Genomic DNA, 16278 nt, shown 5'->3' with positions numbered 1-16278 from the left:
GGGTTGAACCCGTGAATTCAGACTTGGCATAGGGCTGGCAGCACTGCTGGGTCCCCTTTCTCCTGCCCTGTGCTTAGAGACTCTGACACTCCTCTACATCTGATTAATGAGTGAGTCAGCGACTTGTACAGTCATTTCTCCTCACAATGTTTCAGCTTCCCTGTGGCACTCTTGTATTTGTGTATGCCACAAATTGTTCCAGAGTCTTTGACACTAAGCTCTTAAAGCCCTAACATGCTTACATAACATGATATGGAGAACAAGAAAGTAAATTTAATTAAATCTTTCCCCACTTCTTCTGACACACAGGGAGAGACAAAAGGAAGACACTTCTTTCTGAACACTGTGGGATAATGTGGCATACTCACAAAAGCAGCAAGGAAAACGAAGACAGTGGTGGTGTATAGTATATATGAAATGGGTACTAATCTTCTAAGGTTTAGGTGTTAGACATCTGAAATGAGGGAGAACCTGTACCTTGATGGCTAAATTCAAATTCTGGTTTCTTTTAGCCATGGAGTTGACATCTGTAAAAGATATGCTGGTAAAAATAAATTTAAAACCCCAAATCCTTTTAAATTCAATATCAACTTTGTTTCAGGAGAATAAATTTCATCAGTGATTTGACTAACTAAGGATAAAAAATAACCTCTTACATAAAAGTATTGCTGCAATTACTATCCTGTTAGTGCCTTAGAGAATTCTAGTGCAAATTTTTGAGGAGCTTTTGCTGAACACCCAGCTTTCAAATGGGTGTTTCTATTCTCTTCTCTCTAGTTTTATACATGAATAGAAATACACTAATCCCAATTAAAAAACAACATTCACCACATGTAACAAAGCAGTAGTATCTGAGAGTCTCATAGATTTTACCACGCTCAGAAAGAAAATAGCAGGGTATCACAATTGGTAACTGTAATTGTATCCTAGCTTTTCAGGGAAAAATACATCAAATGTAATTGCATGAATTGAATCTCTTTGCTTGGGGAAATAAAAACCATTTGAAGAATGGGAGCAAAACCTTTCTGATTCAATGACATCCTGAAAACAAAGTCTGAAACCCCATGAGCTTCATTTATTGCTTTATGAGTACTGTAAGATGTCGAATGTTTATCAGCCTGTTTTAAAATCTGGTGTAGAACCCAGATATTGTAAGATATTTCTTCCTTTCAGTTTTTCCTGTGAAAGCTCTGCTTCCTCTCTTGCCAAAAGGTGGAGAAACTTACAGTTCTAGGTAGAGAAATGCATTTTTACCTATAGAGTTGTGACATGATGCTCAGGGGGAAGTTAAGGAAAGATCTTTTCTTTTATAACAGTAATAAATCCTTCCTCAGCCTTTCCTTACAAATAGAGGAACTCTGTCCAGTCCAACAAATAGTTCACGTACAATGGGAATTGAGTTACCTGTTTCATCTTGTGCCTTTTTTATAGCTCTATCCTCTGTGTATGGGATCCCTGTAAGGGATCTCTCCTCTTTTTCACTGTATTTAGCTGCCTCTTGGACTTGCCTCCCTGCTGCAAAGATACAGGCATCAAAGTGAGAAGTGAAGTGGTAACCATTGCACATATCCTGTTCTGTTTGAAAACAGTGCAGTAACTGGTTTTCTGGGAACAGAAACAATAAAAGAAACAATAATTTACCATGATGGGATCATTTGTTGTAGGTTGAATGAAACATTTACTATGGTTTGTGAGAAATTTTTCAGCCTATCAATTCTCTCTCATGAAAATTAAAAATCTTTTTTTAACAGAAAATGAAGTATGGCCTTGTTTTTTCTGACCATCTTTCAGCTTAGAAAATATGCTTCCCCCCTAGATAATTTTTCCACAAATTGTTGGTGGTCATATTACCTTGCACATAGAGACAGCAAAGTCATTGAGACAAGTCACAACAAGTGGAACCTGTGGCCCTGATCCACAACATTTCGTTCTAGTCACCAAGTAATATTTCCTGCCTTTTTCTCATAGGTAGTCAGATACAGCTTGAAATGCCTTGGAAAGCAAGCAGTTACATAGGAAAATAAGACTTTGGGAACTCTTGTTACTGTATATTTGATTGTAGGCTGGAAGAGGGTTTTGGATGTTTTAATATAGAATAAATGATTTATTGCCTGTGACTTGTTTTTGGACACAGTGAGTACAGTAGCATGAACAAAAGTTCACTTTTTTCTTGTGCAGATTTCATTCAGTCATACAATATTAATGAATAGAATGTATTTGTTATAAGAAAGGTGATGTGAAGAGGAAAAAAACAAAATATGCACAGGTTTTAAACACACCATCAACGTACTTATCACATCTAGAGACATTACAATCTCTGTTATTCATTTTGCAGTGCCTTGAAGTGAAATTTCTTAAATAATTTTGTTTTTGTTATCTTTGAAGTTAGATAATGTAAATATATGTTAAAAATAGAATATAAGAGGGAGTGGACTGGTAATGTTTCTAAAATATCAGAATCAATAATGGAAAATGAGTTAAAACAAATGAAACCCTTTGCAAAAATTATTTTATGCAATTATAGTTTGGCATTGTTAGAGGATTAGCCATTGTTGAATGTTCCCATGTGTGGGAAGGTTAGCCAGGAAAGAAGACTGACCTGTCTGAACAGAGAACTTTGGCTGGAACTCAGGTTAAAAAAGGAGAGTTTGTGACATTGGAGTGAAGGGGCAACCAGCTCAGGAGGGCTACCAGGATTTCATGAGAAACTCTCTCATGCAGAGAGAAAATTAGAAGGACCAAAACCCAACTAGAATACAATCTGGTTACTGTCATAAAAGATACTAAAGGGTTTTGTGGTGGAATTGGCAGTGTCAGGTTAATGGTGGACTCAATGATCTTAAAATTCTTTTTGAACCTACATTATTCTATAGTTCTAAATAAAATTTAAATTTAATTTTTTTTTCAAGGAATTGGTGACAAAAGAGAAATGCAGAATTGGTTACATTTTCTCTCCTATGTGTACAAAGATAAAACCATAATTAAATATTTAAGCATCTAACTAAAACTGTTCCAACTTTTCTAAGTAGCCAAATATCCTAAAATGCTAGAAAAATCACCATTAACTAAGTTTGTTCATCACCATTAGTGTGCCCTGTAGTTTCCATAATAACCTTTAATTCTTTCCTTTAGGGGCCCAGATTTAAAATGACTGGTCTGTTCAAAATGCTGACCTTCTGCCTTGCTGCTTGCAAGATCCTGTGACACAAAGTTGTGGTCAAAGTTTTTCATTTCTTTAGCATGAGACAGAGTAATATATGTGACTTCCATTGTTTTCCAAGGACATGCTATGACACTAGCGCCTCTCTACACAAACCTGCACAGAGAAAGATGAGCAAATTTTCTCAGAGCCACTGGGGGTTCTTTTGTTTCATTGGAGTTTTTTCATTTCAGTTCTGGTGGGCCTGACCAGAGTTAAAGTCAATTGTTAAGGGCATTGCACAAATGGCTTCAACTGCTGACAGGCTTGAAGCATTGGCCACCTCTGTAGGAAGCCTCTTCCAGTGTTTGGGCACCCTGTGGTAGAGGCAATGTAGGTGGGACTGAAGGGGAGCATAAGGAGCCTGCCTCCACAATTTGTCCAAAGCATATGGACATTTGTTATGAGCCTGGGTACTGCTCTACCTGCTCATACCTGACGTTTTTTGGGGGGAGCCCTCTTTACTCCTTGGCACATGCAACCCAAGCATGGGAGATTTATTTTATTTCATTTCATTTTCCCAATGAAATTTTGCCCAATTTGTACTTCCAGATTTTTTATTTTTTATTTTTTTTGGCATAGATTAGCACTTGTATTGAATGCAACCATCACCCATGTTGTAATTTACAACAAAGCTAAAATCTAATTTGTCTTTCCCATGAAACATGGCAGTCCTGGAAAGGACTGCTGCAAATTGAGAAAGCAGTATATACAATTTTTAATACCTTCATAACTCTGTCAGTACCACCAGAAATAAAGATAGTTTTTATGACGGCTGGTAACTTTTTATTTCACCCTAAATATTCAGCAGATGACCATAGCGAATCATGAAACTGTCTGCCTATTCCAGATGAAGCATTATCTTTTATAACAGTTTTGATGAGCAGATTTTGTCTTTTTAAGCTAATCAAGAGTCATCTATGAACAGACTGTGTTCTTCATCAAATATGTGTATTTGCTCAAAATTTGCCAACTGGCTAGGTATTCATCAGATTCCCCAACCAAAATGTTTTTACATTTATTTCCATCATAAATTCTCTCCTGCCCTAACCTTTCTGAGGACTGCAAACAAGTAATACTTGGTGCTGAGTTTTATATTAAATATGAAGAGACATCTCCTGTCTTTACTTTCACATGATAGTTAACTCATGCCTTGCCATAATTCTGATAACATATTTTTTCTTTATTTCTGTTTCTCAAGTAGGATTTACAAAATAATGCTCTCTGTTCTCAAGAGCACTGCTAGCTCCGCACTGACTTCACAGCAAAAGCACTCAACTAAATTCATGGCTGCTTCACAGTCACATCCATCTAAGGACTTAGCTGAAACTAGTATTAGTTAGCTGTGGAGTGCATTATAGTAAATTGAAAGATTAACAGTGAGTTTCATGAACATTGGGACTATTTTCCCTCCCTCCCTCCCTGTTCCTCCCTCCCTTTCTAAAATTTGGAGCATTTTTCAGTTGTGTGCAGGCAGGATGTGTTTGTTTGGTTTTTGGTTTTGGTGTTTGGTTTTTTTGTTGGGTTTTGTTTGTTTTTTATTTATTTTCCTTTCTGATTAGTAGCGTATGTGTGTACCTGTCCTTGTCCTCCAAGATCTACTGACAGAAACAGAGACTAAATTCAAAACTGTGATAAAAAAAATGACCCAGACTACTGAGAAGCTTTTAAATTATTAAAGGAAGATTTGCATCACATCCAATAGAAAATTAAGTAAGTATGATATTTAGGACACCTGAATTCTTCAAGGTCATCCAAAAATTAATGGTCTAATTTGAGTTACTTCAATTAATCCAGTATTCACATGACTTATGACTTACAGTTTTTCTTTGCTCAGTGAAAGCTATGGTCTCTAAAGTTTGGGGTTTTTTTAAAAAAAAAGAAGAAAGCTAACAAAATATTTTTCTATTAGTCTTTGTGGGTCAATGATATTTTCTTCCAAGGGCTGAGAAACAAAGAAAAAAATAAAAGTTTCACTGTTCAGAATTCTTTGTTACATTTCAATACTTTGCTCTTTGTTATATTTCAAATACTTACTGAGGAAAAATACAACTTTATAGAGATAGCCCATGATGAATTAGTAGTATGTTAACATTTATTAAAAACTTGCCCTATGAAAACTTAATTGAACATTGTTTTGTCTCTGGCTGAACACAATTACATGATTTCTTTTGTTTTAAAACTCCACACATTCTCACTGATTGTCTTAAGTGAATTTTGCAAATTCAAATGTGTCAGTGTATCTATAACTTATAATGATTAAAACAGAATGGATTTTGACTCTGGGAAATTAAGTTTAGGGAAAGCATGACTTCTCATTCTGGATTTACTGGAAAATATATTATTTACATATAAGAATTTTTTATATTACTGATCTGGAGACAATTCATGTGTTACTTTTCACTACAATACAATTATTTCTATAGATGACATTAAGGCAGTCACCTCTACAGTGTGGGACTATGTGCTTGCAACCTTAATTTAGGTGTTCATTCCAAAATGGTCAAAAGCAAATCCTTCAACCATCAAATATTTATTCTCTTTGCAGGTATGCATATTATATTGAAATACAACAATTGAAAGCATGTTTTCTTGAGTGAATACATACTTAAAGGACATTGCACATTTTTAAATGTTGGCAAGTCCTGTTCCATTTTGTTTTCTACCTCCATCACCCACATGAAGGTTTGCCTCAGGAAACACATGGATGCTATCCTTATCTTCTGCAAGCATTACTGATGTTCATGCTCCTTTTCTCTAACTAATTAAAAAATTAAGGAAGATCTGAAATAAACTTTCATGTAGAAAAGGGTAGCTAGTGAGGGCTGTGCACTATCTGTTTTTTGTGATCTCTTCCACAACCTGCTTCATTAGAGGACAGCTGTGCCAAACCCAGGTTCTTTCCATCTCATTAACTTAGGAACTGAGAACAATTTCATTTTCTAGCTACAAGAAAGAAGAATCAGTGATAAATTTGCAGTGTGCTAATCCTATGGAACTAATCAGCTGATGAAACACACTGGCAGACATTTTATTGGGACTATAAATTAGCATATACAAGCATACAGATGTCAAGGCTATGCTGTACATAAGTGAGGGTGCACATGCACTGGCATGCTCTCTGCTTCCCTGGGTGAATGTTCTGTCACCTAGCATACGAGGTTTTTATTCTTTCTCTGTTTCTCAGCATGAATGGTGTTCATTTCACATGATTTGAATGGGAGCTGTGAACCTTCTCTCACAAAGAAAGTGGCAGATACACTGCCTCTGGAAAGAATTTCTTTCTGCTTTCGTTCAAGCTGCTCCTTGTTTGACGGTGGTGGTGGTGAATGTATGGTAGTGAGGAGCACATGAACTCATTCAGTCAAATTGTGCTATGTTCACAAAGCTTTTTAAATTCACCATCACATCTGTTTGCTATGTTAAGCTCATCTGGAAAATAGTTACTGAGGAAAAATTTTCTTGCCCAGCTGCAATGCAGCCCAGGAAAAGCAAGATAGGCATCCCTGCATTTGGGATCTCTGTTGTCCTAATGAATTCCCAGCTGAAATTTCTGAGTTTTAGGGCAAACAAGCTGAGAAGACCTACCAAATCAGAGCCTGTTACTATGATAAATATAAGGACAACTTCATGGTTTGATTTGAAAGCCATATCATAGCTACATTAGGGTAAGAAACTATTTTTTATCTTGAAAGTTTTGGTGAACTTGCAGATTTTTACCTCCCTTTATCATATTAAAACGACAAATATCTTCTCAACCTGGATTGGAGAAGTGTCAGTTAACACCTAGTCTCTAACACATCCTACTTCCCTGGTGTACACAAGGTGTTACAGAGACAAAATAACAGAGACTGGATTGCAATTGCCTATTAAACACTGAGTAACGTGGGAGGCCTGCAGATAAAAGCAACTTGCAGTTCAGAGCATATTGTGATTGGATGACTCAAGGGGAACGGAACAAACCAAGGAGGTTTCTTACTTCCAGCTGCCTGGGGAGCCCGCAGCACAGGTCTGCAGTGCCTGGGGGTCGGTGCTGGCTGTTCTGCAGCACTTCAGCTGGCAGAAGGCAAGCGGGGAGCAGCCCAGGAGCAGGGTCTGATGTGAAGTGCAGCCGAAAACCAGCAGCCTCTGACAGTGCCAGCCCAGCTGCAGATCAGAGGGAAAACCTACGTGTGGAGAAAACCTCTGGAGGCATGTTGTTCATGGTCAGAGGAAGGAGACTTCTTTGTGTGCTCAGGCTGCAGTTACACCAAAACTCAGTGTTACAAACTTTGGCTGATTTTCTGTAGCAATCCCATACTGACATATCTATGGCCACTTTTAACTAAAATGACTGATTCTGATAACTCAAGAGGTGATGCTGATTTACGTTCTGTTTTTAACACTGAAAGAAAGGGACATTGCTATCTTGACCCTCAAAAACATGAGATTAAAAAAGAAAAAAAAATCTTCAAATGTAGCAAAAAGTCAATTTGTCAAGGAAATTACTTAAAAAATTGTTCCAGTGGAAAGCTATCCTCTTGATTAACCTTCCCTAAAATAAGTAAAATTATGGAATAACAAGGAAAAATTCATAAAACAACAAACAAAAGATGACAACTTGATTAAACAGGTGTTTTCTCATGAAGAATTTTGATTTTAATGAATTCAAGATTTCTGGGGTGGTGGTGGGCAAGTGCTTAACTTATTTATTTATTTATTTATTTATTTATTTATTTATTTATTTATTTATTTTAAATCCCTGACTGATGCCCTGTTTATGCCTCTAAAGCTTTATAAGGGAAAGAAGTAAATCCCTTTTTATAGATCATTGCTTTTTCATATTTTCATGTCATTTCATCTTTTTTTATAATAACACTTTTTTTCTTACTATTGTAGGCAATGAGAGCTTAGAAGAGAACTATGTGCAGGACAGTAAAATGGGATTTGTCATCAATGCAATATATGCTATGGCTTATGGGCTGCAAAATATGCATCACTCCCTTTGCCCCGGACATGTTGGACTTTGTGATGCTATGAAGCCAATTGATGGCAGCAAGCTCTTGGAGTTCCTCCTCAAATCCTCATTCATTGGTGTGTCTGGAGAAGAAGTTTGGTTTGATGAAAAGGGAGATGCCCCTGGAAGGTAAAGAGGCTTCATCTCAACTAATTAAACCAGAGGGTGGGAAGTGGGAATGTTACTCTGTTTGGTGATGTAGATTTCTTTGTCTTTTTTTCTGGAACATGAAGCATGGACCAGTCTTTCCAACAGCCAAGAATAACACTGGTAACACATGGTATCTTATTTGGGACAGGAAGTACAGTATAGCCTAAAAATTTCTAGTGCTGCAGAAGATGACAAACCTTGTTACTCACAGACTTCAGGTGTGAAAGGTACTATTGGGTCTCAGCACCAGGGTTTTAGTATGTATAAAGCCTAATGGCAATTATTGGAATTTAATGAAGCGTTGACGTGGTTTTGAATAGAGGGCTGTAGAGAACATCCTTTTCCAACTGCTGAAACCTTGCCAGGGTGTTGATTGGTAAGCTCCTTTATGATCTCCTTAATTTGTTCCACTCCAAATAGAATTAGATCAGTCCCAGAATTTAAAGGTAGGTCTGTGTAGAGTAGGAAAAATAAAAGGGTTTTTTTGTCAGAAGTTTCTGTGCTTCACTTGTTTGGGCTCTGTCCCCAAGCATGGCAGCTGCTATAGTTTACCCCTCACAGCAGACATGTACAGGTACAGGATGTCCCCAAGCAGTGGGAAAAGCAGCACCTTTGTGGACTTGGATATCACCTTTGTTTCTCTTATGGGAGCACACTGACAGAGGTCTTTCATTTAGTTTTGTGGGTTCTATTTTAACCCATGGATTTTTTTTTTTTGTTTGTTTGCTTGCTTTTTTATAAATACATTTAATTCAGCTGCTGAAGTACAAAATCCATTATTAATTGAAACCTACCCAGGGATTGCTTCACTGAAGTTTGTTTTCCTACTGTTGTTAAAGTGTTATAAAAGGCTCTCTCACTCCATCTTTGGGCTTATTGCATAAGTGCATCTGAGTGCCAACACCACACAAAGGGAGGGCTCTGAAGCAAAAAAGAATTTTTATGTCTGCTCATGCCTCCAAAGAGTATTCATAAGACACAGTGGTCTTGAAGCACCTCTTATCTCCAGTACTAGGTTTTATTATCAAGATGGCCAATGTTTTACCATTTCCTATACTGTTATGGTTTTTTTTCTATTGTTGTATGTCAGCAGTATATACATTTAAACAGTTTGTTACCTTTAATTAGCAAAAGAAAGCTAGTTAGTTAGTTTGGTCTTGTTGAATGTTGACTTCAGAAATTTTTTAGACAAAGATACAGATCAGTTAGGTCAGCCTTTGAAAGCAGGAGCAAGCAATTCCCTTACATTTGAACACATACTTATCGACACAAATGCATAAATCAAGTCTTTGCACATATAATTTAGATAATACAGAGAAATTACTGCTTAGTATAGCTTTATGCTTTTTGCACACTATTTGTGTCCATAAAAGCATTACTCCAGCTTTGCATATGCTGCATTTTCTGTCTCTTAGCTATTTGGTTTGATGTTTAGATGTAATTTTCCAATTTTAGCCTAATTCTTACTTATTATTTTGTCACCCAAGAGCATTTCCACAACTCTCATCAGTACCAAGCATAGAATTAGATTGAACAGTTGCTGAATTCAAAACATTAGAGAGTTTATATCAGGATATTTCTCTGAGTATGCCAGAGTGATAGAATTTATTCCATCCATCATTTTGGTCTATAGCAAGGTTCATATTTATTGATTTCCTGGCCTACTTAGAATTTGATAGGTTATTTTAGGTAGGGAGGGGTTTCTTTTATGGTTCCTCATTTATATTTTCACAGTTAGAGCTAGCAAATTTGGGCAAGGAAATTCAGTTAACCTTTTTGTTATTCATTCTGTGATCCTTGGATCAATGTGTGGCACTTATGACATAAATATATATGGGCAGTATATACGGGCAACATCGTATCAGAGAATGGCTATGTGCATATGAACTGTGATCTGCACAGTCAGATCTGTCTGATCCTTGTGTCTTGATCCCTGTCTGGTCTGTTATCTGTCAGATCCCTGTATGGCAGCATACAGTAGTTTAACAGAATCGTCTGTAGCTTCAGACTGGCGGTTTGTGTTCCCACAGCTTCATGTGTAAAGTCTCTTTGTGGATCAGTGAAAAGACCATAGCACTGTGTCAATACCCAAAAGGGTTTCTGTACCTCAGCAAAATGGAAAGATAAACACCACATACAACACCTAAATATAGCAAAGTCTGCCTGCTATGAAATTCCCTAATTTTTTGCTCTTCTATGCAAGTGCAAGAATGTCATACAAATGTGTAAAATTTTTTAGATATCCTGTCCTCAAATCATGTGGACAAATCAACTTCACAAGGTGGAATAATAATCATTCTTAGAAGGTAGCAACCTTTCTCATAATTTTCAAAATCTGTGAGGTTCTTTGAGCAATTACCTCCCACAAACTTCTAATTGTCATCGTCATGAGTAGTGCAGATAGAGTTGCCTGTAGTTATGTTTGTCTGGCCCTCCCATAATCTCCTGTTTTAAAACCTGTACAGCTTCATGAAACCTTAACCATTTTTTTAGAGAAAATTGTTTCTCTATCTCAGGCTCAATTCATGTTTTCAAGGTTTTATCAAAATGAGAGTGGAAAACACAAAGCATGTAGCCAAATGTATATTTCTTCTGTGAAGAATCTTTTCTTTGAATATCCCTTATGCAGAAGTATGAAGCAGGTTTTTATTGGAAGGGCAAAAATGCAGTCATTTAGCTGGCTGCAGTACCTCTGGGAAAAAATGACATGGTTGTAAGTCTGGAAATTCAGCTGTATGTGTTCACTACACTGTCATTAAGAACATGCTGGTAAATTTGCTGCACTTTTAGTTTCGTTGAGTAGCTCACATTTCCTTTCCCTGTAGCAATCATATCACTCAAATTTCCCTAAATGGCTGGAGAAAGTGTGAAGGATGCAATAGTCAACACAATATCCTTCTCTGGCATACAGAGATATCTTTTTTAGATCTGGTCTATGCTAGGCAATTCCCTCCTTTTACCTTGTGGTTGGTATGAAGAACCTTACCTCTCTAGAACAAACAATTGCATAGATCTCTGACCATAAAATGCTTTGTGACAACAGACAGGAGAACTTTCAGACCCTACAATGAACCTTTGATAAGTGCAGAAATGCTGAGGTCCACAAACTAAGAGAAAAATTTCACGTAACTAACATTTCATCTTAACTAGACTTGGACTTAGAATCATGTAAGCCTATTTAGTTCAAAATTTCTAATAGTTCAGGTTTCAGTCATGGTAACACTACTGACTCCAGTGCTTTGAGTAAATAGTCAAATTTTACCTTATGCAAAGCTTTCAAACTTGAATGAAAACATTTTTTTTTTCAAATATGCATTTTTGGTATGGAGTTCGCGGGTGGCTATTTCATCCATTTTCATCCCAGCATTGCTCAGAATTGCTCTTTTCCATCCTGTCTTCCAGGATAGCAAACATCAGTACCAGTCTGGTATTATGGCTATGGAAAAAGGTAACTTCAGCTATCTCAGATTAATTAAAGTAGGAGTGTGCCTGTGACCATCTGATTTATATTCTGGCTTGCCTTACAAGTAACTTGTTCATATGACACCACCTATTGGGCCATACAATTTCCCAATATACCAGAGAGCTTGTTCTTATATTGAAAGAAGGATTAATTTTCTTATGCCCTGAATGTTTTCATGGCTTCTTTAAATGCTGCTGTGTGTGTGTGTGAAATACAACTGCTTCCAAGAAGTCTCACTCTCTGAGAGTTTCACAACTCTTGGCAAACCCACTTCTTTTGGGGTCATAATTTATAGCATGGAAAAAGCCCAAAATTGTTAAAGTTATCCATACATGAGCAAGGGGATGGGAGGACGTATTCCAGCACTGAATTTGTCTTTGCTCAGAGCACAGGCTTTTTCATTTGGAAAAAATCAGGGATTGATAAAGAACTTAAGCACGTCTCCATATACCAAGTGTATTTGCTAGGCCACATATTTCCTATTAAAATTCAAGCTGCATATCAAAGCTGCAAACATTGTACTACAATTTGTCATAATGCATGACTGTGTAAGAGCTTTTAATCTACATACTTTATTCTTTGACAGGTAACCTATAGGAAGGGGAATAGTACTACAGGAACACAAGAAAAACTCTTAATTGATGTTGCATTAATGTCACTTTGTGCTTTGTGATGTATTTTTGTGAAAATGAAAAAATGTGTGTGGGCTCAAAAATTCCATTAAGGGAATGTGAAGTTTTAATAATTTTTTATTCCCCTTCCTGAATTAATTTTCCAGCCCAGAGTAACTGATTTTGTATCAGTCTAATATAAGGTCAAACTAAAATCCAAGTACATTTTCCTTGCTAGGAAGAGGCATGCACATTTCTGCTGAGCTTTAGTCCTGTCTGTTGAGTATCAATTATGAAATGCTTGACTCTCACTGCTTCTTGTTATCCTGATTCTTCACAAGCCTGGAAACAGCATTTCTTTTTTTAGGTACTTCCTTTAGAAGAACTGGAATATGAGAAGCAATTGTTCGTTAATGAACTTGAAATTTACCCCTTTCCTAAGCAATGCCTTGATTAGTGGCCAATTCCCAACCAGTGGGGCTGCCTCCTGCCTGGAGCTCCATTGAACTCAGTGGCAGGGGTCCCTTTTCACACTTGATTCAGCAGAGCTCTGCAGTGGCACTGGCATTATCTGAGAATGCATATTTGCGAAACCGAGGTCTAATTACAGCTGTAAATATGCATTTCTTTAAATCATCTTTAACTAGAGAAACTTAAAAGAGACTTAGAAAAGAAAAGGCTTAGTTAATAAAATTGCTCTACTCTAGAGAATAATTCTAGCATCTCTTCCCTCTGTGAAGTGCAGAGATTTGAAATTTTGCATATTTGAACATCAAAATGGAAAAATAAAAATGGATGTGTCTCTTTGCTCACAACCAGACATCCCAATTTTATTTATGGCTTATAGTTTGCTTAGCTTACCTTTCATTCTTAAAGCACATGCAGATTAACAGCACCCATCATAAACAAAAGGTTTTTTCTCTAGAGACTGAGACAATCCAGTACAGAAAAGCAAGGCAGTAAATCCCAGGCTTGGAAAATATAAGATCCTTTGTTATTTTCAGCTCTAATGCTGATTCCTTGCTCTTTCTCTTTTCATTTATTAAACAAAGTCCCTTCTCATCTTAAGAGATGAGGCTGTGGGTTTAGCCTCTTTTGTGGTTCTTCCTCTCTTTACACACTCCAAAATTCATTCTCCCATTCCTGATTATTTCCTACTGAGAATCAAGCTACATTCTGTGGGTAGAAGAATGAATATAATAATTATCAATAAGGGATGTGCACACATCAGGTCCAACACATTGAAGGCAATGGGGTAGGCTGGATGTTTAATGTAGCAGTTTTTTATGCTTCCATAACCTTAGTCTTGGTAGCTCTCCTACTAGCCTTGGGTGAGGAAGTAAATGTTGTGACTGAGGTGCTAACTTTTCCTGACAGAATCGCTGGGCTGCACAATATGAATGGTCGAACTTAGAGCTTACAGCTAACTTACAGCAAACCAGTTAGGTTGGTTTGAGCATTTCTGCTCAGGAGCTCCCAGCAAGGGCTATATTACAACCTGCCTGCATGGAGACACCAAGTGAAGGTTAAAGAAGATTTGACAAATGATTTGAAAACACAGCATCCAGTCGTTGCCTACATGTGCATCTTCAGCAGAGTTTACTGTCTTTGGTGTGTAGTTCCTCCTGAACACACAACCTTTTACCCATGGTTTTATGCAAGCAAGGCAGGCAATCAGCAATTGTGTGTCAATCAGAGCTGACACTTCCTGTGATTCTGCTGCAAATCCTAAAGAATTTGGGGTTTTTGTGAAAGCCAAGTCCCTGGTATTAAGGGATAACATGACTATTTAGAGGAAGAAGAAGAAGACCAAGGTAAATTTTTGTCCTTTATGTTGAAGGACAGTGACTCATTGTTTTTTCCTTGCAGATATGACATCATGAACCTACAGTACATAGAGCCCAACCGCTATGACTACGTCCTCATTGGGACCTGGCACGAGGGTGTGCTCAACATTGACGACTACAGGATTCAGATGAATAAGAGCGGAATGGTCCGATCCGTGTGCAGCGAGCCCTGCCTGAAGGGCCAGATTAAGGTGTGCCTCAGACACTTACTTTGTGCTATAGAAATATGAATATCCATTCAGTGTTTTTTTCCTAAATCCAAGCAAGCCCCTTTCAAACCAATGGGTGGGACTTCCTTTCCTTCAGGAAAGCCAAAATTATGGCAAGACTCATAGATTAATATCTTTAACACTGTATGCAGGCCCATGTTCTCTAAAATTACCCTTTGTAGGGATGCAGAACCTTCCAGTGTGACAGAATTTGAATTTCACCTTATGTGAGAAAGATTTTCACTTAGTCATTGCCTACAACAGTCAGTGGCTGTGATTCACCTGGGGGCTGATCTTGAAACCTTGGGAATCCAGTATTTTGTTCCAGCAATTACACCTGCAAAAAAAAGTTGAGAAAAAAAACAACTGAAAAACAAACCCTGTACCTATTTGTATCTAATGTTCACAACAGGACTAATGGAAACACAAATGAAATCACTCTGTGTTCACCAAACAGTAGCACCTGCATCAGGCTACAAATAATTTGCTACCAGTCATGTCTGGATGACATAAAGACGTTTCACCACTATCAAAATCGATGTATTAAGTTTAAAACAGAAAGATGTCAATTCAGCAAAATCTCCTTAGAGCAGACCTTCCTTTCTATTTTCATTCAGTAAACACATTTGCAGCTTTTTTATTTCTATATTGCTACTCTAAGCAATAAGCGACTGATGATTTGGCAAAGGCATAGTGACATACTCCAACATCTTGGAGGAGAAACATTATTGGTATTTACCACCCTCCAAAACATCTTTTCCCTGTTTTTGAGATTGTGCAGTTTGTGTACGTGTGTATATGTAAACACCATGCATACAAAATGCCAGCTTCAGCTCTCATTGAAGTCTATTGGACTCTCTCCACAGACTGCATGAGGAAATGTTAAAAACGAGAAAAAGCCCACAAAGCCAGTATTCAATAAAACAAACATTTTGTATTTCACTACTTACTTGTCTCTGCATATAGATGGAGAGGAAGATCTGGAAGAAAAGGCTGGATTCCTCCTTCCTGGCAAACAAGGCCAGAGTCTTTGCGAAAGCCCTAGGAGTCAGAGATAGCCTTAATCTTTCTTTCAGCCTTGGGGTAATGAAACTAGGAATCAAGTCAAGGAAATAATCTTTTCAGCATTGGATCATTACATTTAGCAGCCCTCACAGCAAATAAATAAAGTTTTCAGGGACATTTGTCACTAAAAGAGGTGTTCCAAAGCATGAGGTTGGTCATTGCTTAATTTTTTTTTCTGCTAGAGCCCAATAGAACCTTTAAGCAAGATGTTTTGTAATTCGTTCTTATTTTAATTTCTATTTACACTTCTGTAGTGAGCCCCAAAGAGACTTCCACATAAATTGGAATGTATATGTATGTGAATGTGCTTGTGTGTACATGTATATATATATATATATGTATATATTTATGTGCATTAATTACTCTGTGTTATAAGCTTTGACTTTGTTTACTGCTTTTTACTATGCAGTAGATATTAAGCGTGGGCTGAGCTGCTTGTCCTGCCCTCTGCCATGCCACAGATTAAGTCTCAAGTTTGATTGAAAATATGGCATTCACCATGCCTCTGTACCAGAGAGAAAATGGTTTTCATTCAGAACAGCTCTCCCCAAAACAAAATAAAATTGTCCCCAGAGGTTATCCTTGAACTCCTAAACACAAATTTTAGTACAAGGATTGATAAAAAATCATGATTCATGTTTTCTAGCTGTTTGAAATGTGCCATACACAGGAATCCTGTAATGTTTTAAACAGTTTATTGTGTTATGTGTTTGTTGGGGGGTGGTGGTGTGTGCCTCC

General features: G+C 37.3%; 1 protein-coding gene across 4 annotated transcripts in view; it reads left to right on the top strand.

Moving 5' to 3' along the window:
- GRM1 (glutamate metabotropic receptor 1) overlaps nucleotides 1-16278 on the top strand; it is a 184999-nt gene that overhangs the window by 131364 nt on the left and 37357 nt on the right. For all 4 annotated transcript variants that reach the window (XM_015623083.2, XM_015623086.2, XM_015623088.2 and 1 more), the window contains exons 5-6: nucleotides 8078-8324; nucleotides 14289-14457. In XM_015623083.2, coding sequence (XP_015478569.1) covers nucleotides 8078-8324; nucleotides 14289-14457 — 416 coding nt within the window. The remainder of the gene's footprint in view (nucleotides 1-8077; nucleotides 8325-14288; nucleotides 14458-16278) is intronic.

Source organism: Parus major, chromosome 3 (genome assembly GCF_001522545.3).
Source record: "Parus major isolate Abel chromosome 3, Parus_major1.1, whole genome shotgun sequence".
NCBI classification, from domain to species: Eukaryota; Metazoa; Chordata; class Aves; order Passeriformes; family Paridae; genus Parus; species Parus major.
This window is presented reverse-complemented; position numbering and strand designations above follow the sequence as displayed.